General features: G+C 40.8%; 1 protein-coding gene across 3 annotated transcripts in view; it reads left to right on the top strand.

Annotated features, from left to right (window-relative positions):
* LOC124599665 (probable cytosolic iron-sulfur protein assembly protein Ciao1) overlaps positions 1-1,988 on the top strand; it is a 73,545-nt gene extending 71,557 nt beyond the window's left edge. For 2 of the 3 annotated variants that reach the window (XM_047136096.1, XM_047136095.1), the window contains exon 8: positions 1,011-1,988. In XM_047136096.1, the coding sequence (XP_046992052.1) occupies positions 1,011-1,178 (168 nt within the window). In that variant the 3' untranslated portion in view covers positions 1,179-1,988. The remainder of the gene's footprint in view (positions 1-1,010) is intronic. The other variant, XM_047136098.1, reaches the window with a different exon arrangement.
* The last annotated feature ends 23,305 nt before the right edge of the window (positions 1,989-25,293 follow it).

Genomic DNA, 25,293 nt, shown 5'->3' on the forward strand with positions numbered 1-25,293 from the left:
AATCTGTAATTATTGATACATGTTCAATTACCCGAAAGTCCCTAAATGCAATGTAACATATACCGTACAGTTAAAAGGAAGTCGCGCTTGATCAAGGTCCGCGTCACTTTCCATTTTTAACCAGACTTAACTTCTGAGACAGGAAAGAATAATAATAATAACAACAATAATAGTAATAAAAATAACAATAATCATAAATGGCATTAATTATAATAGTAAAGGACCTTAAAAATGACAATAATATTGAATAGTTTAGCAAATTTGAAGTCATGTTTAGTATTATCAGGAACGGAAGGGATAGTGAAAAAGGAGAAGATTGAAATGACATTTGCATTAACTGTTAAGAAAGAACAGATTATCCGTATAGGACAATGCAGAGGGAGAACTGGTGGGGGAAAGGGGTTTGACAAGAGTGAGCAGCAGACAAGTATATGGAAGAGATAGCTATTGCGATAAAGGAGGGAATATTAACTGTCTTCTGAAGTTTGAAAGGAATTCAATTTGTATGATATTTTGAGGAAGATCATTCCATTCAGGTTTCTGATACAGAAACTGATTTATAAAAGATGCATGTGTTATGTAGTGGTGTGGAGAGGATTTTACTTTGTTGAGAATGTGTATTTTTGCTGTTCTCTTCAGATAATAATGTAAGAGTTGGAAATAAGTTTGAGAGAGTGCAATGATTGAGAAGGCAACAGGGCAAACGTTGGATACGACAGTCTTTATGCTTATCAGCACATAGCCATGATAAAAGGAAACTTTTGTTGTTTTTCTTCCAAGTGAGTTTGCACCAGTTGCAGCTTATTTAAAAGATAAAAGTCAACTTTCACATTTAGAGGCTTCCAAACATTCTCTAAGACTGTTGCTGAGCAAGCAGTATCTCAGGAATTATTGCACATTCAGAGCAGTCCAACACTCACTGATTTTTCGATGTTGTAATTTTTCAGTGATGTAAGTAAAATGTAACTTTGTAAACATGTATTTTGTGAAATTATGTGCTGGTGTTTCAGGTACTGGATGCTGTGCATGATGGTCATCATGTGATACTGTGTGAGCACAGCAATTCTGAAAGGGGTTTCCTGACATATTTTGCTGACATATTAGCTAATAAACTTCTTGATGGCAAAGTTCAAGTATTAGTATCAGTTGCTGATAAAGATCCACTTCAAGTTGTTTAAAATTAAAATATATGCTACTGAAAGCTGACATTTTTAATATATTTTGAATTACAATTATTATAAGCACATACTGTTCTGCAGTGTTATAAACCTTAAGAAGAGTTTTCACTCAACAAATCTTTTCTTTTACTGGTTAACTTTTTTTTTTCTTTTGAGATATAGAGGTTGTGTTATACAATGTTTGCTTGATTATCAAAATGGTTACGATTACTGTTTATAGTTTAAAATAAATGGTACTGCATACAATATATTTGGCATAAATTGAACAAATAGATATTTGCTGACGTATAGGGAGAAAATGTTATGGTAATCTGGTTTACAATGTTTGTTCTGTGGGTGAGACATTGACTCTGTATGTAAGAGTAGAGTGCATTCACGTGCTGTGTAATTTGCTACATGCTCACAGCTTGTAAATTTCAGTCAGTGTTTGTTGTTGATTGTAACTGCAATGTACAATTTCCAAATGCTCTTTATTCATAAAAGTCTACAATGATTAAGAAATTATAATTTTTTATTAATCTGCAGTTCCTGGTAATCACACAATTTTTACTTTTGTGCTTGTTCTGCTCTCAGAGAAATTACTGAAATTAAGTGAAAAGTCATGTGAATTATTATAGTTTGTCACTATATTCTTAGAAAAAAACCTAATTATCCATGTTTCTTAATGAAAAGAGATGAAAGGCCTTGTTATTACTTGTGGATCTGACACGAATGATTAGCTGTCCAAACCACTGTTTAATGCTGTGTTTCCTAAACTTTGTTCCATGGAACGTGTATGAAACTAAAAAATAAAAATATAAATATAAATAACTACTAACCCTCACTTCCACTTATTGATTACAGCACATCAGAGATTTAGTGTCCAGTAAAAAGAATGAACTTAATATTTGTCTTGAGCAGATTTTCATTACAAATGGATGAAACTAACAGTGCAGTTTCACTTGGGTTATTGATTGTAATAGTTAAGCATCTGCACAAAAATATGTTATTGAAGAGTCTTCTTTTATGCTAATCTCTACCAACATGTACTACTACATCGGAAATATTGGGTTGTGTAAAATAGTTTTCTTGAAGAGATTAAAATGTCATGAGACGAAGGCTCTGAGTTGCATAATTAACAGTGGTGTATAGCTTATTAAAATATCACCAAAATACAACAGCATAATCTATAGGCAATCACTTGCTTTAAGAACTAAAAAAATAAACGAGAATGTTCTTGATGAGGTTATCAATATCATTAACTTAATAAAGTCCTGGCCGCTAAACTATCATTTATTCAAAATACTATACTAGGAAATATCTTCTTTTACATACTGAGGCCTGTTGGTTATCCTTAGGAATAATACTAACCTGTATTTTTTGGCTGAGGTATGAATTACATGCTTTCCATTTAGAATACAGTTTCAAATTGAAGGGCTGATTATTTGATAGAAATTGGCTGCTAAATGTTTCCTTCTTAAGTGCATTTTTACAGAGATCAATGAACTTGATCTAATCCTTCAAAGCAAACAAATAATTGTATTTACTGCTCATGAAAAAACAACCCTTTCAAGAAAAAAATGGGATATCTGATAATTTGTGGATACCCACGTATGTTTGATTGCTTTGCAACAATAAAAGACATTTTTGGAGACAAAGAGTTTGAAATAAGATAGAATTCTATTCAATAGGGTTTGAACTAAGCTTTTAATCTGTATTCTCTAAATGAATAGCATATTAAATATCAAAATACATTATGGATTAAAACCTCATAGGTTGTCTCTTATTATGTGTTGAGAACATGAGGTTTCTAAGTTTTTGAAGAAAGGCTCTATTGGTGCCCTTACAATTTCAACTGAAAATGTGTGTGAAATAATGTTCTCAGATTATACGTTGCCAAAAATAAATACTGAAACAGGCTAGTTATGGAACCTGTCATGGCAATTCTCTTGAGTATATCAATTATATCTGTGAAAATTAGATCCAGCATGACTCAGCTCATTAAAATTTAATTTTAAAAATCTTGTTTCATTGTGTTATTTTAAATTTAAGTTAGTTTAAGAAATTTTGGATTAGTTTTCAAATTACTCTTTGAAGAAAATAATAATTTGAAATAATTGCCATATTTGTTGCATATCATTTGAAAAATGTGTAATTAAAAACATACTATAGTAACAAATAATAAAAGTGAATGTTGCAAAGAGTTCCAGTTATTGAAAAGATTAAGAAAGCTAGTCTAGAGCAAAGTTAGTGAATAGTGGACAAAAGAAAAAAAAAATACGTTTGTGTGTTGGGGGGGGGGGGGGGGGGGGGAGGAGAGGGGGCTAGAAGGAGGGAGAGGGTATCATCAGATATGAGTAGGTAGCAAATTGCTTTATGGTAATATTTCATTGTCAGTTTCTATTTTCTGGTAACTATTGTCATGTTTCTTCATAATGTAACACTGCATCTTGCAAAAAAATGACCACTTACTTTTGTTTCTGCAAACAGGGGAAAAAATACTTATCAACAAAGAGCAATTTTACTTTTAACAGAATTACTGTAGGAATATTGTTTGCACACCATTATTTATTTTTTTTCGTTAAAAACCTGAAAAAAAGGCAGTTTCAGTTTGGGAATGCATGTGGCCCCAAAAAGCAGTTCTGATCTGTTAGAGAAGTACTCGAAGCTGTGGCAATGTATCAATGAGTGGTGAATTCCAAAAATTCCTTTGACATCAGAAATAATCTAACATTCGGTGCCACATTGTAGAATATTAAGAAGTCCTTGAGAGACAAATTCTATATTGAAGAATTGTAGTTGGCATAAAGTAATTACATCTTTCAAAGAAGCTTACTGAAGAGAAAAAAATTAGGATTATGATACAGGGTAAAGGAAGATAGAAACTGATAACTGTGTCAGATGACTAGATGGTTGGTGCATGTGGCAGTGAAAGAAGGTTAAGCTTTAATAGTTACCCCAAAAGAGAAGATAAAGTTACTGCAGAGCCAAAAATGTACTTTTCTCGAAACTAAAGTGGACAAAATGTAGAATTGTGTACAAGACAAAGCACACATTATGTGTCATGTTAGCAAATTCAAAAACTGAAAAGTGACTGGTAGTTTAAAAGATCAGTCTCAACAGAAATGAAAGTTTGTAGTGTCCCTAAGCCTAACAACTCATAATTGTTGTATGGAGTGTCTAACTCTGCCTTTGTGCACCAATTTCTAATCAAAATTTACCCTCCTTCTGATCAGTATCTTCATCGATTTGAGGCACACACCATATAATGGGGCAGAAAGGAAACATGAATAGTTCTTGCAAGTCAAGTTGTGTTCAAGTCTTCTGTGAGTGTTGTGGGGTTCGTAGATGGTTTGGGAGACAGGAGTCACAAGTGGGGAAGCTGCAGAAAAACCAGCAGCTATCAAAAAACAGTTGTTTATTACTGTATTCAGCTTACACAGTCTTCTGAGTACAGCCTGGTGCATTCCAGTGTTTCCTCGCAATATTCCAGCACTGTGGCAGCCAGAGTAGGTGTACAGTAAGCTGCGGGAGAGCTCTGCAGGAACTGGCACAGCTAACATGTTGGGAGCTGAGTTGACAGTGGCAGCCAATGCAGGTTGTGGCTTCCTCATGGATAGGGAGTGGCCACCATGCTGCTCAATGTGTAGAGGTCTTCTGTTGAAACCCCGGTGAGGTCAGGTATGGTTTGACCCTCGTGTTGTACTCCTGGGACAGTGGCAAAGTGTGGGGTTGTTCTCTCACCCAGATGTTTGTGTCGCAGGCAGCACTTTGTATCCTGCTGATAGCAGATGTGTCCATATCATCTTGTGGCGCTGGACAAAACAGGCTCAACATCACATCAGTGTTCACCTGTTCAATGACAGTGAGTTGGTTCAGCCATGTTTATTTACTGCTGCTCCATGCATATTTCACAGTAAAGTCTGTATTTGTGCTTTTCACTGCATGTTCTGGGTTGGGGCGATGACCCAGTCATCGTAATCCCCCTCTGAAGTTGGCCCAGCATTGGCACCTGTTCTCTGTTGCACAGAGACAGTTGTAAAGCTGCTGACCATGCAGGCTGCTGGTGAACACAATCCAACTTTTGCTTTCACTTGATTCTGTCCTGCTGCTCCACAGCTGACTCTAAGTCCCATTATAACTTTATCCTTTACATGTGTTTTGAAACTTTCTGGCAAACTAAAACTGCATACATGACTGGTTTTCCATACGATTTAATCTGCCAGGAAGTCTCAAATTAATTACAAGCCTCTGCAGAGTGAGATGTTCATTCAGGAAACATCTTCCAGGCTGTGGTTAAGTCATTTCTGTGTGATATCCTTTCTTCTAGGTGTGTTAGTCCATTTGATTATGCAGAGGAACTGTTGGAAAGTGGGATAGAAATACTGACAGAAATGAATTTGTAGGTGTGAATTATGTGACCTCCCCAGATATGTGGGTTGGTAAGAGCATTCCCAAAACAGATAGCTTCAGGAGACATTACAAATTAGGAGCTTCATTAGAATTATTGTAAATAAATGTGAAGAGTATCATTGGAGTTCCATGTGTGGGAGCTTTGTTTTTGTCCATTCTCCCTTCTACACCAGTTGTTCTTGCATTTTTTCTTTGATTTTGTATTGCCTCTGTTTCCTCTTCCACTGCAATTTGTTAGGCACTGTAGCTTCATTTATTTGGCTGTATCCAAATTATGCAATTCATTCCCTTGCATATTCGCACAGACTGCAAGTGGTTGAATTGTATGGAGACAAAAGATTTTTTAAAAGACAAAGCTTTTCTTAGATGAGTCAATTTGGCCTGTGGCCCATTTATATTCTATTACATTTTCTGTTATTTGAGTTCTGGTAGTGATCCAGTTATGTTATTTCAAATTATCTGTTGTTTCTATAGAATTATTAATGTGGATACACCCATGGAAACATAACAGTAGTGGCATAATTACAGAATTGTAATTTTTTTTGCACATCCACCATGTTTAGTGCATGATTTTTTCACCATGTCTTCAGTGTCTGTTCTTTAGGCAGAAATCACAGCACTAGGTGCTCCAAAACATTTGAGGGAAAACTATACAGGCCATATATAATTTTTAACTGAATATTTTGTAATAATGAACCAATGGATGACAATGAATATTTCAGGTTAGACTGCAGTAGAGCAGGGGGGGGGGGGGGGGGCTGGGAGAAAGCAGAGCATAAAAAGAGAGAAATAGAGGAGTGGAGTGTGCAGTTGCACATAGAGGGTCTCAGTGACCAGAGAGAGAGACTGTATTTGTAAGTTGTGCTTGTGTGAATGGATGTGTGTGGTCCACTTTAGAAAAAGGCCTTTTGACTAAAATCTCAGATGTCTAGCAGTCTCTTTGTTGTGGAGTGTGCAGTTGCACATAGAGGGTCTCAGTGACCAGAGAGAGAGACTGTATTTGTAAGTTGTGCTTGTGTGAATGGATGTGTGTGGTCCACTTTAGAAAAAGGCCTTTTGACTAAAATCTCAGATGTCTAGCAGTCTCTTTGTTGTGCCTTTCTCTGACTCATCGTCTCCACTATATGTTGAACAGTGATCTATCCTTTTCATAATATTGAAATTATGTGATTTCATTTGTTTAGACGACTCTCTCATGGAAGGGACACACAAAATTGTATTCACAGCTGTTCATTGTGCCTGGCTGACAGGTAATACAACAGTCACTGTATTGCTGGTGACATAATTGATAGTCATCATGAGCCACCACTGGTAGAAACCACATGAACATGTTAAACATAAAACGTAATTGTCAATGATGTTTGCATGATGCATTTTTTTCTGAGATTTTTCAGTGGTGGATTTTTTTCTATAAGGGCACATGAAGTCGGTAATCTAGGAAACCCCTTATAGGAACTGTGTGGAAAGTGGTTTGCAGTGCCCTAACTGCCTGTCTCATTACATTGCAGAAAATGGAGATATTTGAGGGAGTATGGGTTTAGTTGTAACTGGTAGTGTTCCTGTAAGATGTAAAATGTTTTTGTCAATAAAAATGAAATATTCATTTCTGACCATTAGTATTACAGTGGTGGTGTTTGGATATTCAGAGCTAAAATCCCAACAAACACACACACACACACACACACAGACAACAAAGACCGTAAGTAAAAGTGGAAAGAATGTGTGTAGTCACAAGTTTTTGTACAATGGTAGATTGGAGGGCCATGAACAACATACTAAAAATTCTGATTGAAGGGATGTCAGCATGCAGGTGGGAGTTGTTTAAAGGGTATTTGAATATTTTTCTTGAATAATTCAAAACTGCAGTTTTCAGTTTCCTTGTAAGAAATTAAACTACATTAAATTTCCTACAAAAAAGGTCTTCTAATAATAGCAGATTATTAAAATAGTGTTTTAATGGTATAAAAAGAATGCTTATTTTTTTTAATGAAATGGGTTAAGAGCAAACATTAAATGTGTGTACCATGTCTAAGTGCAGCAGAGCCATGTTAAGGAATAAATCGTGTTCCGGGAGTGAAACAGGTTGGAGGTAATGAGATGCTGGATTGTGGTTGTGCACTTCCCTCCTTCATATGTCTGCAAACTGAACAGTGGGCAGACAAGTCCTCGCCCCACTACATCACAAGAACCAATGCAAGGTGTTTCACAAAGTTATACCAACCCTTCCGCAGTGTGCTTTATGAATAACTGACAACACAGTATGCAGACTCACCTGGGGAGTGTTTCTTTTCCACAAAGAGTGTCAATATGATATGGAATAAAGATATTAGTTACTAATAATCCTACCACAAGAAATCCATATGGACAGATTCTATGTAAATCTCTACACACAGTTCCATACTACAAAGTGAAAACTCATTCTTAGTCATCCTTTACAGTAGTTGTAGCATTCTTATGGAAAAGACGGTGTCACCCTCTGTGAGCACTGGTTGCTCTTTAGTTTACAGACAAACTATACCACCTCAAAATTTCCTGTCCAGTCCTGTTTCAAGGATTATTCGACCTCTTGGCATCTGCCTTCTGAAATTGTGTACTTAGCTTTCATAGTTTCTCTGTTTATTTGATTCTGAAGGTCCCTGTACTGAATCTATTATTCAACTGTCTTTACATGTCTTAGTCTTATTTTTCCATGGTGTTTTTAGTCATTTGTTACTTGGCGATTTGTGTTGTTCTACCCAGTACTACTTCATGTGCTGTAGGCCTACCCATCCTAGTTTTTTATGATTTGTGTGATTAATATTCTTTGTGGCTTGATTTATTAGAGCATTTGATTGAGATTTGTTTTACAATTTACCTAGGATGACAACCTTTTGACCATCTGTACAAAGCTGAGATAGGTCAGGTTTTCTCTTTGGCCACTTCTCATATGGAAATCCATCAGAGAGTGCATTATCCCGCTGAAATGTAGGGTTTCACAGGGATCGAATGAAGGGTAGAGCCACGGGTCATAACACATCTGAATGTAACATCCACTGTTCAAAGTGCCGTCAATGCGAACAAGAGATGACCGAAACATGTAACCAATGGCACCTCATACCGTCACACAGGGTGATACGCCAGTATGGCGATGACGAATACACGCTTCCAATGTGCGTTAACCACGATGTTGCCAAACACGGATGCGATCATCATGAAGCTGTAAACAGAACCTGGATTCATCCGAAAAAATTGCCATTTGTGCACCCAGGTTCGTCGTTGAGTACACCATCACAGGCGCTCCTGTCTGTGATGCAGCGTCAAGGGTAACCGCATCCATGGTCTCCGAGCTGATAGTCAATGCTGCTGCAAACGTCGTCGAACTGTTCGTGCAGATGGTTGTTGTCTTGCAAACGTCCCCATCTTCTGACTCAGGGATTGAGACGTGGCTGCACAATCCGTAACAGCCATGCGAATAAGATGCCTTTCATCTCGACTGCTAGTGATACGAGGCTGTTGGGATCTATCGCGGCGTTCCGTATTACCCTCCTGAACCCAGCGATTCCATATTCTGCTAACAGTCATTGGATCTCGACCAACGCGAGCAGAAATGTCGCGATACGATAAACCGCAATCACGATAGGCTACAATACGACCATTATCAAAGTCGGAAACGTGATGGTACGCATTTCTCCTCCTCACACGAGGCATCACAACAACGTTTCACCAGGCAACGCCGGTCAACTGCTGTTTGTGTATGAGAAATCGGTTGGGAACTTTCCTCATGTCAGCACGTTGTAGGTGTTGCCACTGGCGCCAAACTTGTGTGAATGCTCTGAAAAGCTAATCATTTGCATATCACAGCATCTTCTTCCTGTCGGTTAAATTTTGCATCTGTAGCACGTCATCTTCGTGGTGTAGCAATCAGTTCTTGCTAACGCTGTTTTCGTATTTCATGTAAAACTTTTAAAAATGTATGACCCTTCTGTGTTTCGAACATTGGACCTCTTTCACCACACACTAATGCCCTGTCCGTCGTGTCAACGGATTTTTTGGTCTCATTTTGTTCGTTACATTTGTTCGGGCGTACGTCTCATGACACCCGTCGATTTATTCTCTCAGTTTATTTATTACAGAGAGCAGCTAACCCTCTGGCTGAACACATCGAGCTACGGATCGGCTGACGGCAGCAGTTCCTCTGCTGAGTCCACTCCACACAGGAAATGAGCAGTAAGTTTACTTAAGAATAATTTTATCATGCTTTGCGTCGTAGCTCATGACTGATCGTCGACAATCTAGTTATAATATACAGACCCATTTGCGAAAGTTCTACAATTCCTTAGTTTTGAGCGAGTTTAATGATGGGAACAGTGAAAAGAAGTCCGTCGTTGCACATATCGCCGCTCTAAATGGGTGAAGCATACACTATCAGCTTTCGCAAGTCGTCCACTATCAGCGTTCACAAAATTCCTTTCTGTTGTCACTTAAAAGTTGTAACTGTGCTTTCCTTCACTAAATAGCTAAACTGTTCGCAGTGAAAGAACGTAAAAACCTCGAAACTTCGGCTAACTCTCCTATTACGCAAGTATAGCTTCGTCTTACCCCTAGCCTGTGATGTCACCGGAACAATAGTCAATAACAGAGTTTTCCAGCACGTGACCAGATCTTGATATTTAATGATTTTTAAGCTTCAATTACATAAAAATAACAGATACTTCGTGGTAATATTGACCGCAAATGCTATTTAAATGTTATAATCATTCAGAATAACAGTTCGAACCATATTTTTAACATAGGAAAACAGCCTATTGCGTCAGTGGGTAGCTGATCAATTTAACCAACTGTCAGGAACACAAGCTGCGCTCTGTTTGGGACTGCGCACTCTATGGTACACTTACCCTATTGCTTTCAAATTTATCTATCTTGTGTAGACCCTCTATATACCCCTTCCACCTTTTAGCTTTCCCTTCTTTGCTTAGACCGATTTTCCATCTGAGCTCTTAATATTCACACAGGTGCTTCTCTTTTCTCCAAAGAGTTCTTTAATTTTCGTTAATTAGGATGGTGCATAAGTTCATTGTACCTTTGTTTTGCAGTCTGGCATTCCGGTTGCTATGAGTTTATTTATCGATTGTCATCTTTTATTTGTAGTTCACTGTTATTTTTGGAGCTCACATAGTTATTGTCATTTTGTCACTTGCAGATAGTGATTAGAGCTGTGGACGGTACAAAATAGTGTGTCAAGTGGAGCAGTCGGGGCATTTCCGGCATACTCTTCTGTCTGAGTTCAATAGAGGGGCAGACAGAGAAACATTGGCACCGCGTATGGGGATAATGCCGTTGGACAGAACACGACAAGAAGATATTGTTCTCGTTTTGAGGAGGATTGGTTTGGCATTGGCGACTCTCCACGTTCAGGAAGACTTTCAGGATGTGAAGAAGATTATTTAAACGCATTAATCCACAATAATCCACGTCAGTGTATTCGAGAACTTAAAATTACATAGATCGGACAGTAACACATGAGTGAAACACTTTAAAACCTGACCAAATTCATCAATGAGTAGTTTTTAGTCATATACTGTAACACAGGACTGCTGCTGAAAAATCTTGCATATTTAAGTTAAAACACAAACATAGTAGCTACCTAGGAAAGAAAAAGTGACTGATTTCCTGCTACATCTCCTCATTTGAAGTGGAACTCTTCGAATCTCTAGAGACCACAATTTTCACCACTGGAAAAATTTGAGCTGTGGGCAAAGCTGTCTCTTCCTCTAGTATATAAGGATCCATTACTTACTACCCTAGCGTCTGGCAGAACCCCTTATTACAATTACACCATAATGTAGGTCGATGTGCCTAACCAACGTCCGTTAATCTGGCACTCTACTGACACATATTTCAGGAAATTACTACTTTCGTAAACAAATAGTAGGAAAAAATGGCAATGTCTCCTAACGTGACATGGGGGTCCCATTGTTTCCTCGTGAGTGCTTGACTTTATACATTCAGTGTTATATTCCACCTCATGTAAGTACGCTTCTTCGTATAAGCTTTTATATACTCAGTGTTTTGTTCGTGAAAAATGTGCAAATGTTTTGATAGCCACAAACTTTTTGAAGTTCTCGCGGCCAATTCTTGACGTGTTGCCTGTAGCCGCTCGTCTCAGTATCTTCGGACGACAGTTGTTTAGTGCATTTCTTCTTCATACAAACTGCTAAACGAAAACGACCATCGGCCGAAGATCCCGATACGAGCGTAAACAGATACGTTTTGAGAACTCTCGTTTCGTGTGTCGCGGCTTTTACAATTCTTGTACACTAATGACCATTAAAATTGCTACACCAAGAAGAAATGCAAATGACAAACGGGTATTCATTGGACAAATATATTGTACTAGAACTGACATGTGAATACATTTTCACGCCGGCTGGAGTGGCCGAGCGGTTAAAGGCGCTACTGTCTGGAACCGCGCGACCGCTACGGTCGCAGGTTCGAATCCTGCCTCGGGCATGGATGTGTGTGATGTCCTTAGGTTAGTTAGGTTTAAGTAGTTCTAAGTTCTAGGAGACTTATGACCACAGCAGTTGAGTCCCATAGTGCTCAGAGCCATTTGAACCATTTTTACATTTTCACGCAATTTGGGTGCATAGATCCTGAGAAATCATTATCCAGAACAAGCACCTCTGGCCGTCATAACGGCCTTGATACGCCTGGGCATTGAATCAAACAGAGCTTGGATGGGGTGTACAGGTACATCTGCCCATGCAGCTTCAACACGCGATACCACAGTTCATCGAGAGTAGTGACTGGCGTATTGTGACGAGCCAGTTGCTCGGCCACCATTGACCAGACGTTTTCAGTTGGTGAGAGATCTAGAGAATGTGCTGGCCAGGGCAACAGTCGAACATTTTCTGTATCCAGAAAGGCCCGTACAGGGCCTGCAACGTGCGGTCGTGCATTATCCTGCGGAAACGTAGGGTTTCGCAGGGATCGAATAAAGTGTAGAGCCACGGGTCGTAACACATCCGAAATGTAACGTCCACTGTTCAAAGCGTCGTCAGTGCGAACAAGAGGTGACCGAGACGTGTAACCAATCGGACCCCATACCATCACGCCGGGTGATACGCCAGTATGGCGATGACGAATACACGCTTCCAATGTGCGTTCACCGCGAAGCCGCCAAACATGGATGCGACCATCATGATGCGGTAAACAGAACCTGGATTCATCCGAAGAAATGACGTTTTGCCATTCGTGCACCCAGGTTCGTAGTTGAGTACACCATCGCAGGCGCTCCTATCTGTGATGCAGCGTCAAGGGTAACCGCAGCTACGGTCTCCGAATGATAGTCCATGCTGCTGCAAACGTCGTCGAACTGTTCGTGCAGATGGTTGTTGTCTTGCAAACGTCCCCATCTGTTGACTCAGGGATCGAGACGTGGCTGCACTATCCGTTACAGCCACGCTGATAAGATGCCTGTCATCTCGACAGCTAGTGATACGAGGCCGTTGGGATCCAGCACGGCGTTCCGTACTACCCTCCTGAACCCAGCGATTCCATATTCTGCTAACAGTCATTGGATCTCGACCAACGCGAGAGGCAATGTCGCGATACGATAAACCGCAATCGCGATAGGCTACAACCCGACCTTTATCAAAGTCGGAAACGTGGTGGTACGCATTTTTCCTCCTTACACGAGGCATCACAACAACGTTTCACCAGGCAACGCCGGTCAACTGCTGTTTTTGTATGAGAAATCGGTTGGAAACTTTCGTCATGTCAGCACGGTGTAGGTTTCGCCACCGGCGCCAAGCTTGTGTGAATGCTCTGAAAAGCTAATCATTTGCATATCACAGCACTTCTTCCTGTCGGTTAAATTTCGCGTCTGTAGCACATCATCTTCGTGGTGTAGCAATTTTAATGGCCAGTAGTGTATGTTGTGTGAATGCGTGGTATCAGTTCTTTCGGACATGTCCGAAAGAAGAGACGCCACACGTTCATATAATTCTTTCGCCTCGATGGGCAGTGAATCGATAACCTTCCGTATGGATGCACATTTACGTCCCACCTCCTGTGGGAATCTAAAATTAGCGAGCATGGAGGACATGGACAGGAACTGCCGATAGGTGGCGCTAGATGGAGTGTGGGTCGGCGGGGCAACGTACCGAGATAGTCTGCGCATTTGCAATAAACACTGTATCTCGGTGGCGCGGATGTTAATGAATGGAGCTGCTCAGAAAGCATGACATCTCGGGTTCGGGTCCCGGTTCGGCACATTTTCACTGGTCGCCGCTGATTCTGCTTAAGGTCCCGATGCAGCTTATATCATCAGTTCCTTTCCTTTTCTTTCTCCTCCCTCTCCACCTTCAGTTTACATAATCTCGTGCATTGCTTGAGAAGTAATTGTGAATGCTATGACTAGGTAAACCTATAACTAGCAGATAGTACTGACGTTTCTATTCTACAGTAGATATAGTGGCGTGCAGCATTTGCTCGCCCTGCTAATGGGGTGCCTAACGGCAGACGTACACGGCCTCTTCCGGTTGTGCTTGAAAGGAGCTGCCTGCTGGTGCACGGCAAGTAACCGTTATTCTGGCCTAACAGGGCATCATTTACTCTCTAGAGAAACGAGTCTGCCGTCGGCAAAGAAGAAAACTAGGGACTGCGTAGGTAGGAGGGATCCTGTACGACTAGTTCGCGAAGTAGCTGATTTGACCTATCGGTGGTAGACGCATCATTGCCAACTTGATAACCTTCCGTCTATGTGTAATCTATGAGAAGGAGCAGTTAGGCGTAAGGTTGGGAATGAAAAGCCTTGGTGTTGTTTTTAGACATTCTGTTAACGTGACTACAGTCTGGAACCGCGCTACCGCTACGGTCGCAGGTTCGAATACTGCCTCGGGCATGGATGTGTGTGATGTCCTTAGGTTAGTTAGGTTTAAGTAGTTCTAAGTTCTAGGGGACTGATGACCTCAGAAGTTAAGTCCCATAGTGCTCAGAGCCATTTGAACCATTTTTTGTTAACGTGATTTAGAAAGCAATTTCCAGAAATGGCTCTGGGCACTATGGGACTTAATATCTGAGCGCATCAGTCCCATAGAACTTAGAACTACTTAAACGTAACCAACCTAAGGACATCACACACATCGATACCCGAGGCAGGATTCGAACTTGCGACCGTAACGGTCACGCGGTTCCAGACTGAAGCGCCTAGAACCGCACGGCCACATCACCCGGCCCTTAAGTTTCAATTATCGTAATTGGTACTGATTAGTTTTGACCCAATGGCCATTATAATGATCATTTGCACATAATGATCAAATATGGTTTCATGTTTTCCTACAGGAGGTAGTGTTGGTAAAAATTAGAAGAAAAGTTTCTGTAATGATATGTCCAGGAACCAATGGCTGTTGAGGTATGGGCTAATCCGTCCTCTCATTTCCACATGTCTGTTACGTAGAAGAAGACACCAGACGGTACTGCATCCAGACAGACCCTTCAGCCCTTCTTCATAGCGGATCGCGAGCTCTTTCAAATACACCTCGAGTCATCGCCACAGCATCATATGCACTGGTCACTCGCTTCTGTAACGTCTGAACATGTTGATAGACTGGATATACAACAGTGTCTCTAGCTGTCCTCAAAGCCAGAAATACAATGGGTGCAGGTCCGATGAACGGGAAGTCTATGCTTTTGGATCACCTCGACCAATCTATTGCTCATGAAACGGTCGTTGCGTTTCTGCAAGGGTAACGTTCTCCAATATCGCTGGTAATTCACCGATCAGTAATCGGTGACACACAGCACAGGTTAATCTATTAGCCGAAGTGTGTAGCCCTATGAGTCCGTCGCCGACAACTCACGCCTGTACATTGGTACTGAACCGATGCTCATGCCTCACTTCCAAGATTGCTCGACGATTTGCATCTGCCCCCAGATGCAGGTTGGTGGCAATTTACTATGCCATCTCTTGTGAGTTCTAGAGGATCTGAAAGAAGAAAAGAAACAAACAAACAAACAAAACTGTGGACTGCGAATCTCCAACAACCTACATTTTTTCTACTTTTGACCCATACTGCCTCCGATAGGAATACAAGATGCTTTTTTTTCAAACACCTTGTATAACTCTGCTAGAAGGTCACATATACTGCTGCAAATAAAAATTTGAAAACATACTACATGTAAAACTTCGTAACGTGGGCAGCTACAGCCGTTAAGCTTCGTAATGGATGGAAGTAAAATGAATCGCAAAGACAGCTGTAATTGGCGATTTCTTTATTATTGCAAACGGTTTCGCTATACTGAAACTGCATTCCTAGGTGAACTTTAAAGTACAAATACGTTGCTTTATGCGCACATATCTGAGACAAATTTTCGTACTATGTCGGTAGTGTCAAAGCATTTCTGTAAGGCTACACTCCCAAGTGGAATCGTTGCTTCTTTCAAACTAGTTTTGGTGGCTGTGGACACTAACACGAAGGAAATGGATGCTTGAACGTGTAAGAGCATCTATAGCTGAGACAGACAGTAAAACTATTCCACAGCCATAAGTGTGAGAGATGGGAGACTAGAGCGAGGACAGAAGCACACAGGCTATAAGTTTTCCCTCGTTTTATTAAAAACTCACAAAAACAGTAGTACCTACCTGTGAGTCACAATTAACTTTATTGTTGATACTTTTTTTTTACCCGTTACACGGGGTATTTTTAGGATTAAAATTTTACAAGTGGCAGAGGACCCTAAACTGAATATTTTGAAAGAAACTACTAGTAGTCAGAAATTACTATTTAGTCTTTTGTTGACACACATCTGCATACATACTCTGCAATTCACCACCGGATGCATGGCGAAGGGTACCTTGTACAGCTGCTAGTCATTCCCTTTCCTGTTCCACTCGAAAATGAAGAGAGGGAGAAACAACTCTCTATATGCTTCCATAAGAGTCCTGATATCTCAGACCTCGTCTTCGCAGTCCTCATTTACTTTGGTAGCAGGAGAATCGTTCCGCAGTCAGCGACAAATGCCGATTCTGTGAACTTTCTCAATCGTGTTTCCCGGAAAGAACGTCTTCTTCCCTCCAGGGATTCCCTTTTGTGTTCACGGAGCATTTCCGTAGTACTCGATTGTTTAGCGAACCTACCGCTAAAAAGCGAGCAAGACGTCTCTGAATTCTTTCGAGGCCTTCCTTTAATCCGATCTGGATGGCTCTCAAACACTTGAGAGCAGTACTCAGGAATGGATGTCCGCCTCCGTATTGCTGCAGTAGTGTTACCGCTTACCACGCAAGGGGGCCCGGGTTCGACTCCCGGCTGGGGACTGGGTGTTGTGTGTGTCGTTCATCATCATTTTCATCATCACTGACACGCAAGTCGCCGAAGTGGCGTCAAGTAAAAAGACTTGGAATACAGCAGTCGAACCCCGAAGGGGATATCCCGGCTAATAAATGCCATACGATAATTTCATTTCATTTCAGGAATGGATTACAGAAATGTTACCCACACGGTCTGTTTTGTAGATGAGCGACACTTCTTAGAATTCTCGCAATAAACCGAAGTCGACCATTCGCCTCTCCCACGACCGACGTTACGTGGTCGTTTCGTTTCCTGTCGCTTTGCACCTTTACACGTAGATATTTAATCAATGTACCTGTGTCAAGCAGTACACCACTAATACTGCATTCGAACATTACATGATTGTTTTTCCTACTCATCTGCGTTAACTTATAATTTTTTCAGATTTAGAGCCTGCTGCTATTTACTACGCCAAATATAAATCATGTCCAAGTCATCCTGTATCTTCCTGCACTCACTCGACGACGAAATTTCTCCATATACTACAGTACCTTTATGTATATGAAGAACAGTAGCGGTCCTATTACACTTCTCTGGGGCACTGTTGGCGATAACTTTGCCTCCGATTAACACCCAACGTCCATCATATATCATATGTGGAAGCCCTTTCCGTATGCTTAGACCTCGGTTAACAATCTGCTGTGTGCACTGTGTCAAACACTTTTCAAAAATCTGGGAATATGAAATCTACTTATTCCCCATCATCTATGGTTCGCAGGATATCATGTGAGAAAATGGCCAACCGAGTTTCGGAAGAGCAGTGCCTTCTAAATCCGTGCTTATAATACTCTTTACGGTTGTACTGTGATGCAGTATTAGTGTTACCACTTTTACAAGATTAACTGGCCGTGATCGTGTGTATAGGGTTAAAGCATTCTGACTTTGAACTTAGTTTCGTGACACAGCACTGTATTAAAGAGAGAGAATGAAACAGCAAACGGGATTTGAACTTAGGATCCTTAAGCAACAGTAATAGTATGTGACCAGTCTAAATCGGGCCAATGAATTCAGAGTAACTGTTGATAGTTTTATCTTTCTTTATGTTCAGAACTCAGATATACGATGGACTCAGACGAGAACTTGATAACGACATCAGTCACTCCCCAGCTCTATAAAGTTTCCTGCCGTCCATCGTGTACAGCGTTTACTAGCTGACTATTTTAATAAAAACAATACTTTATAATGAAATTAGTTAATATTTCCAGCACAGTGTCAGGTTCGAAAACAGTTATAGCTCGTACAGCAACACTTTAATACGAAGCACTTTTGTAGATACTCGTAGAAATATATAGCACATAAATGAGACTTTATAATATTTATTTAAACAAAAGCAAGCTAATTTAAAACATTTTCTGCAGTTTTTTGACTTTCAGACAACGTGAAGCAGTTTAAGTAGTGTAGTATCTTTCAGACTAATGGGATAATTTAATTCAAATGTCTGAACACTTTATTGATTAATGAAATCAAGATTTCGAATATCAAATTGATACGCACATTAACTACTAAAGGTATCAGATAGATTATATAATGGTAAGACAGAGGTTTAAGAACCAGGTTTTAAATTGTAAGACGTTTCCAGGGGCAGATGTGGACTCTGACCACAATCTATTGGTAGATTAAAACTGAAGAAATTGGAAAAAGGTGGGAGTTTAAAAAGATGGGACCTGGATAAACTGAAAGAACCAGAGGTTGTACAGAGTTTCAGGGAGAGCATAAGGAAACAATTGACAGGAATGGGGGAAAGAAATACAGTAGAAGAACAATGGGTAGCTCTGAGGGATGAAGTAGTGAAGGCAGCAGAGGATCAAGTAGGTAAAAAGACGAGGGCTAGTAGAAATCCTTGGGTAACAGAAGAAATATTGAATTTAACTGATGAAAGGAGAAAATATAAAAATGCAGTAACTGAAGCAGGCAAAAAGGAATACAAACGTCTCAAAAGTGAGATCGACAGGAAGTGCAAAATGGCTAAGCAGGCATGGCTAGAGGACAAATGTAAGGATGTAGAGGCTTATCTCACTAGGGGTAAGATAGATACAGCCTACAGGAAAATTTAAGAGACCTTTGGAGAAAAGAGAGCCACTTATATGAATATCAAGAGCTCAGATGGAAACCCAGTTCTAAGCAAAGAAGGGAAAGCAGACAGATGGAAGGAGTATATAGAGGGTCTATACAAGGGCGATGTACTTGAGGACAATATTATGGAAATGGAAGAGGATGTAGATGAAGATGAAATGGGAGATACGATACTACGTGAAGAGTTTGACACAGCACTGAAAGACCTGAGTCGAAACAAGGCCCCGGGAGTAGACAACATTCCATTAGAACTACTGACGGACTTGGGAGAGCCAGTCCTGACAAAACTCTACCATCTGGTGAGCAAGATGTACTAGACAAGTGAAATACCCTCAGACTTCAAGAGGAATATAATAATTCCAATCCCAAAGAAAGCAGGTGTTGACAGATGTGAAAATTACCGAACTATCAGTTTAATAAGTCACGGCTGCAAAATACTAACGCGAATTAATTACAGACGAATGAAAAAACTGGTAGAAGCCGACCTCGGGGAAGATCAGTTTGGATTCCGTAGAAATGTTGAAACACGTGAGGCAATACTGACCTTACGACTTATCTTAGAAGAAAGATTAAGGAAAGGCAAACCTACGTTTCTAGCATTTGTAGACTTAGAGAAAGCTTTTGACAATGCTGACTGGAATACTCTCATTCAAATTCTAAAGGTGGCAGGGGTAAACTACAGGGAGCGAAAGGCTATTTACAATTCGTACAGAAAGCAGATGGCAGTTATAAGAGTCGAGGGGCATGAAAGGGAAGCAGTGGTTGGGAAGGGAGTGAGACAGGGTTGTAGCCTCTCCCCGATATTATTCAATCTGTATATTGAGCAAGCAGTACAGGAAACAAAAGAAAAATTCGGAGTAGGTATTAAACTCCAGGGAGAAGAAACAAAAACTTTGAGGTTCCCCGATGACATTGTAATTCTGTCAGAGACAGCAAAGGACTTGGAAGAGCAGTTGAACGGAATGGACAGCGTCTTGAAAGGAGGATATAAGATGAACATCAACAAAAGCAAAACGAGGATAATGGAATGTAGTCGAATTAAGTCGGGTGATGCTGAGGGAATTAGATTAGGAAATGAGACACTTAAAGTAGTGAAGGAGTTTTGCTATTTGGGGAGCAAAATAACTGATGATGGTCGAAGTAGAGAGGATATAAAATGTAGACTGGCAATGGCAAGGAAAGCGTTTCTGAAGAAGAGAAATTTGTTAACATCGAGTATATATTTAAGAGTCAGGAAGTCGTTTCTGAAAGTATTTGTATGGAGTGTAGTGATATATGGAAGTGAAACATGGACAATAAATAGTTTGGACAAGAAGAGAATAGAAGCTTTCGAAATGTGGTGCTACAGAAGAATGTTGAAGATTAGGTGGGTAGATCACATAACTAATGAGGAAGTATTGAATAGGATTGGGGAGAAGAGAAGTCTGTGGCCCAACTTGACTAGAAGAAGGGGTCGGTTGGTAGGACATGTTCTGAGGCATCAAGGGATCACAAATTTAGCATTGGAGGGCAGCATGGAGGTTAAAAATCGTAGAGGGAGACCTTGAGATGAATACACTAAGCAGATTCAGAAGATTGTAGGTTGCAGTAGGTACTGGGAGATGAAGAAGCTTGCACAGGACAGAGTAGCATGGAGAGCTGCATCAAACCAGTCTCAGGACTGAAGACCACAACAACAACAACAACAACAACAACATGCAAATTAATTGATGGGTCAATTGACAACCTCCACCTCCGGATGATATCATGGTTTTCTCTAGCCAGTACGTGGGTACCAACCCCTTCTCCCTTCCCTACCCTCTCACTCTCCCACCTACCCTATTGGCAGGAATTTCGAGTTTTGGAGGGAAATTAAAAAATGGTGGGTATTTTAAAAGTGGTGGAATTCCTTTGCCCTCGGCTTTGCTGACCTCTCTCTCGCCCCCCACCCCCACCCCCACCCCGGGAACGGGTGCGAAATTCAAAAATGGCTGATGCCCTTTCCGGGACATGAGCCTCGGTCTTTCTGGGTGGACAGCGCAATTGCACCCCCCTACACAGCAAAGCTGTAGGAGAGGAAGGTTGGGTTAGTCTATTTATTTTGGGTGAGAAACTGAAGTAAAGATCGGTCCTAATTATGTAATTAATCATAAAAATCGCGCCTAATTACACACCGGTATGTACAGTGCAACAAACGGAGCGCCTAAAATAGCACAGTTCAAAAATTGGCAATGTCATACAACTGGTTCTATCCTGCTGGGAAAAAAGATTCACAATACCACTCGAAACTAGTAGCAGATGTGTTCCAAATAAACTCTGTATGGAAAGATTCCTTTACCTACAAGTCGAAATAAATCTCTCTGTTCCACTTGTAAACTGGCACGAGAAAGCCGGAGTGGAAGGAACTATCTTCACTTTTGATGGGAAATGTGATCACCTGACGCGATGTTGGTGTTGGACAGAGACGAGTTTAATAAGTGTATTACATGTAAGCACACAGCTGAGGACTGTGTCTATAGCCTCCTACATGAGGAATGGAAGGACGTGATAATGGACGAGCATAGCGGGGAATACTGGTTCAAATGATTCAAATGGCTCTGAGCACTATGGGACTCAACTGCTGAGGTCATAAGTCCCCTAGAACTTAGAACTACTTAAACCTAACTAACCTAAGGACAACACACACATCCATGCCCGAGGCAGGATTCGAACCTGCAACCGTAGCGGTCGCGCGGTTCCAGACTGTAGCGCCAGAACCGCTCGGCCACCAGCGGCCGGCGGAATACTGGTGATGCAATGGGATGGACTGAAGATACATTTCACAACTCATAGAGATTATTGCCTGTACTGTAGCTGTTCATGTTTCTAAAATGGCCGGTCAATCCACAGTGCAGGAGAACACATCACTCCCTCGCAGCCACCACTTTTTATCTACAGCGTGAGTGTCTTGCTGTTTTACATCTGAGTTCGCTACCGGCGCCTCCCGCTACAATGCTCGACAAACACCCTTGTGCTCCAAATTCAAAAACGGTGCTCTCTTTATTCCTCGACAGCTTTGTCCTATTCCACTGCTCTCACGAGACATCTTAGTATAGTTGCTGTGTAGCTTGTACAATGATACATACCAAGATGGAGTAGAGCAGTAAACCGCCACTGAAGTGTTAGAAAGGCCAATACATGCCACCACAACTGATGGAAAATGTTCTAATAACACATCGAAATTATCGTGAAAAAAAAAACCATCACTCGTAAACAACAGGTCACAATGCAACACATGTACTGGGAATTGAGAAAAATCATTGTAATAACACAACTACCCCAAAAAGTAACCCAAAAAATCGCATCGGGAGAGAGGGGAAGCAGCTGGATGTGTCTTCTCCTGGATGTGCGGCCGCAGACTAATCAGCTTAGAGCCAGTCTTACCTCACCTCCTACCATCCCTCCCTCTCCACTGTAGGTAATGATACAGGCCTGTTCTATCTTGTCTTTCATGGTCCGCAAAGAGATCTGTCTGTTGGCAGTAATATACAGTCTCCAGTCTGCAGTAGTTAGTCACTGATGGTCAAAAGGCTCAAGAGCAGCACGCTTCACATGGTTCAAATAGCTCTGAGCACTATGGGACTTAACATCTAAGGTCATCAGTCCCCTAGAACTTAGAATTACTTAAACCTAACTAACCTAAGGACATCACACGCATCCATGCCCGAGGCAGGATTCACCTGCGACCGTAGCGGTCACCCCGTTCCAAACTGAAGCGCCTAGAACCGCTCGGTCACAGATGCCGGCTCAGGACCCTTCCTGCAAGGTTTTAAACGTATTTGTCGGAAAGACTGTTCCCTCTGGAACAACAACGAAGTTCTGGGGAACTCTTCAGAACGCTTTTTCTAATGTCTGCTGCAGCTCGTTACTGCCATCCACCATGCACCGCGAATTGTCATAGCTGAGAGCACAATCTTCGATCAGCCATAGCCTGAAGGATCATCTCCAGTTGAGCACGTGGCTGGGGGCAGCCTCAGAGGGCCACAGAACAAAGCGAGATAAATGATGGTTGTCCCGAACAAAGACGACTGTGTGTTGTTTGTCTAAAAGTGCAGCTCTGGCAGCACTTCCCCTTCCACGACGGATTGCTTCCAATGGCGCTCACCTGTCTCTGCGAAATATTTCAGTGTAACAATTGTATTTAACGTCAACACACCTCAGACAAGCGAGCACCTATTAAAAAAACACAATCATGATGACAATAAAAAACAGTCTTGTTTCCATAGGTGTAATTTATTTTCTTTTAGTTTTACGGGCGAAATCGGTATAGTTTGAGACAATTCCTCAAGATCAAATTATAAATTGTTGCGCACAAGAGCGTTACATTCTTTTCAGACAACTCAATTATCAACACAGAATGACATTTACACAGTCTTTGTTTATGTTCAACTGTAGGATAAAATTAACATCTCTCTCTCTCTCTTCCTACCTCCTGTTGTTTTGTGAGGTCCGAAGACACGAAAAAAGAAAAAAAAAAAAACTGCAGCACTGCCACCGATTACAGATGACCAAACTGCAGAGATCGGAGCTCTACAGTGATACACCTGACAGATGTATTAACTAACTTATCTCACATCTCCTATACATGTCCACCATGAGTAAAATCGAAAAAACTTCTACTCTTTTGCTGCAAAAACTACCGATCACTGCAGAATGTCCTTGTTATTTCGAAACTCTCATCAGAGTAAAGGAAAAGTGAGAATTTAGATTCTGAACAAAACATTTATGTTAACCGATTTTTTTCAGTTTGATGGACAAAATAACGTGGTTTGAGCGCGTCCCTGGAGTTCAAATCAGTGTCTGTAAACAAACTAACATGCACGTGGGTATTACAAACAATCCAGACACCTGAAATAACATTACAGAATACAGTCTTTCCCATTGCCTATTCACATATTGCAAAGAACACTGTCATTACCCGTTCAGCAACAACAAGCTCTAATTCAAGAGGACATTGTTGTCTTGTACTCTATGGCAGGTTCTGTTTTGCCAGTGTAATGGTATATCGGGCTGGTGTTTATAAAATGTAAAAAACAAATCGTGAGAGCACGGCTTGTAATAGACCCTCCTAATGTCCGCTAGTAGAGAACCCTATAAGATTCCAATGCTACATCGAAAGCAAATACTATCTGCATGCTGAAATCTGACATATTTGCTCGTTAACTCGCCTCTACAGAACTGTGCGTAAAGTTTTTCACCCATACCTGAAGAAGACCACATCCAGCAGACCATCATTTGCAATAGCAGCAGGTTCTTGTGTGGTAGTTTCATTAGCAATTTGGCCATCCACAACGAGCTATAATTCGAATGGTGGATACTTTATAATTAGAGGTTATGACGTTTCACATAACACAGGACTTACAGTAATACATACTTTTAATCATACAGTCGTTACGATGTTACGATAATAATAAAAACAGTCACGATTCCATGAGAATAGACACAGTCGATTTCTATTAGTTTTATGAGCAAAATCGGTGTGGTTTGAGAGTATTTCACGAGTTCAAACCAAAAATTGTCATTCACGATGGCATTACATTCATTTCATGTATGTCTAAAGTTTGTCACCTGTGCAGGAAAGATCATACCCAGCCGGCTATCACTCGCAATAAATGATTCTTGTGTTACAGCAACTGTTAACAGATACAGTATCAAGGTATGCCTCTCGAAGACGCCAAGAGCGCTACACCCTCATATTAGATATGTGCATGATCATTGTTCCAGTGTTGACCATCACTGGAAGGTACTGTTAAGAACATGTGCAGGGAGTAGAAATAAAAAGGGGTACTGTTATTTTATTGGTAAAAATAAAAAAAATGTGGCAGGCATCGCAATATATTGAAAAAGGACGAGTCTGTGACATTGAGGAATGTACCAGTTTGCTTTTGTTCTACAATATTGTAGAACAAAAGCAAACTGGTGCTTTTCATTTGTTATTATAATGTAGTTCTACCAAGAACCGACGGAAGATTCTGTTAATATTGAGGAATGTCTCCAAACAGCTGTCTGAGGGTGATGATCCCTACATTTATTCCAATATTCCACAGTGACAAGTAGCAGATATCCATTTCCATCAAGGCTCTCTCCACCTCAAACAAGTGGTGTCAGTCAATCATTATGTGGTAATCACCAGAGTACCAGTGGACGGATGGGATGGAAAAGACACTGTAAATAACGAATGATGTACTATAATAAGCACCACAGTTCATAGTGTGATCAGTTGTAGCTGTTTTACTAGTTTTTCCGTGATTTCAATACCAGCCAATGACACAGCAGAATGCTTTCCAGTTTCTGTATCATCT

This window comes from Schistocerca americana, chromosome 1 (genome assembly GCF_021461395.2).
Source record: "Schistocerca americana isolate TAMUIC-IGC-003095 chromosome 1, iqSchAmer2.1, whole genome shotgun sequence".
Taxonomy (NCBI): domain Eukaryota; kingdom Metazoa; phylum Arthropoda; class Insecta; order Orthoptera; family Acrididae; genus Schistocerca; species Schistocerca americana.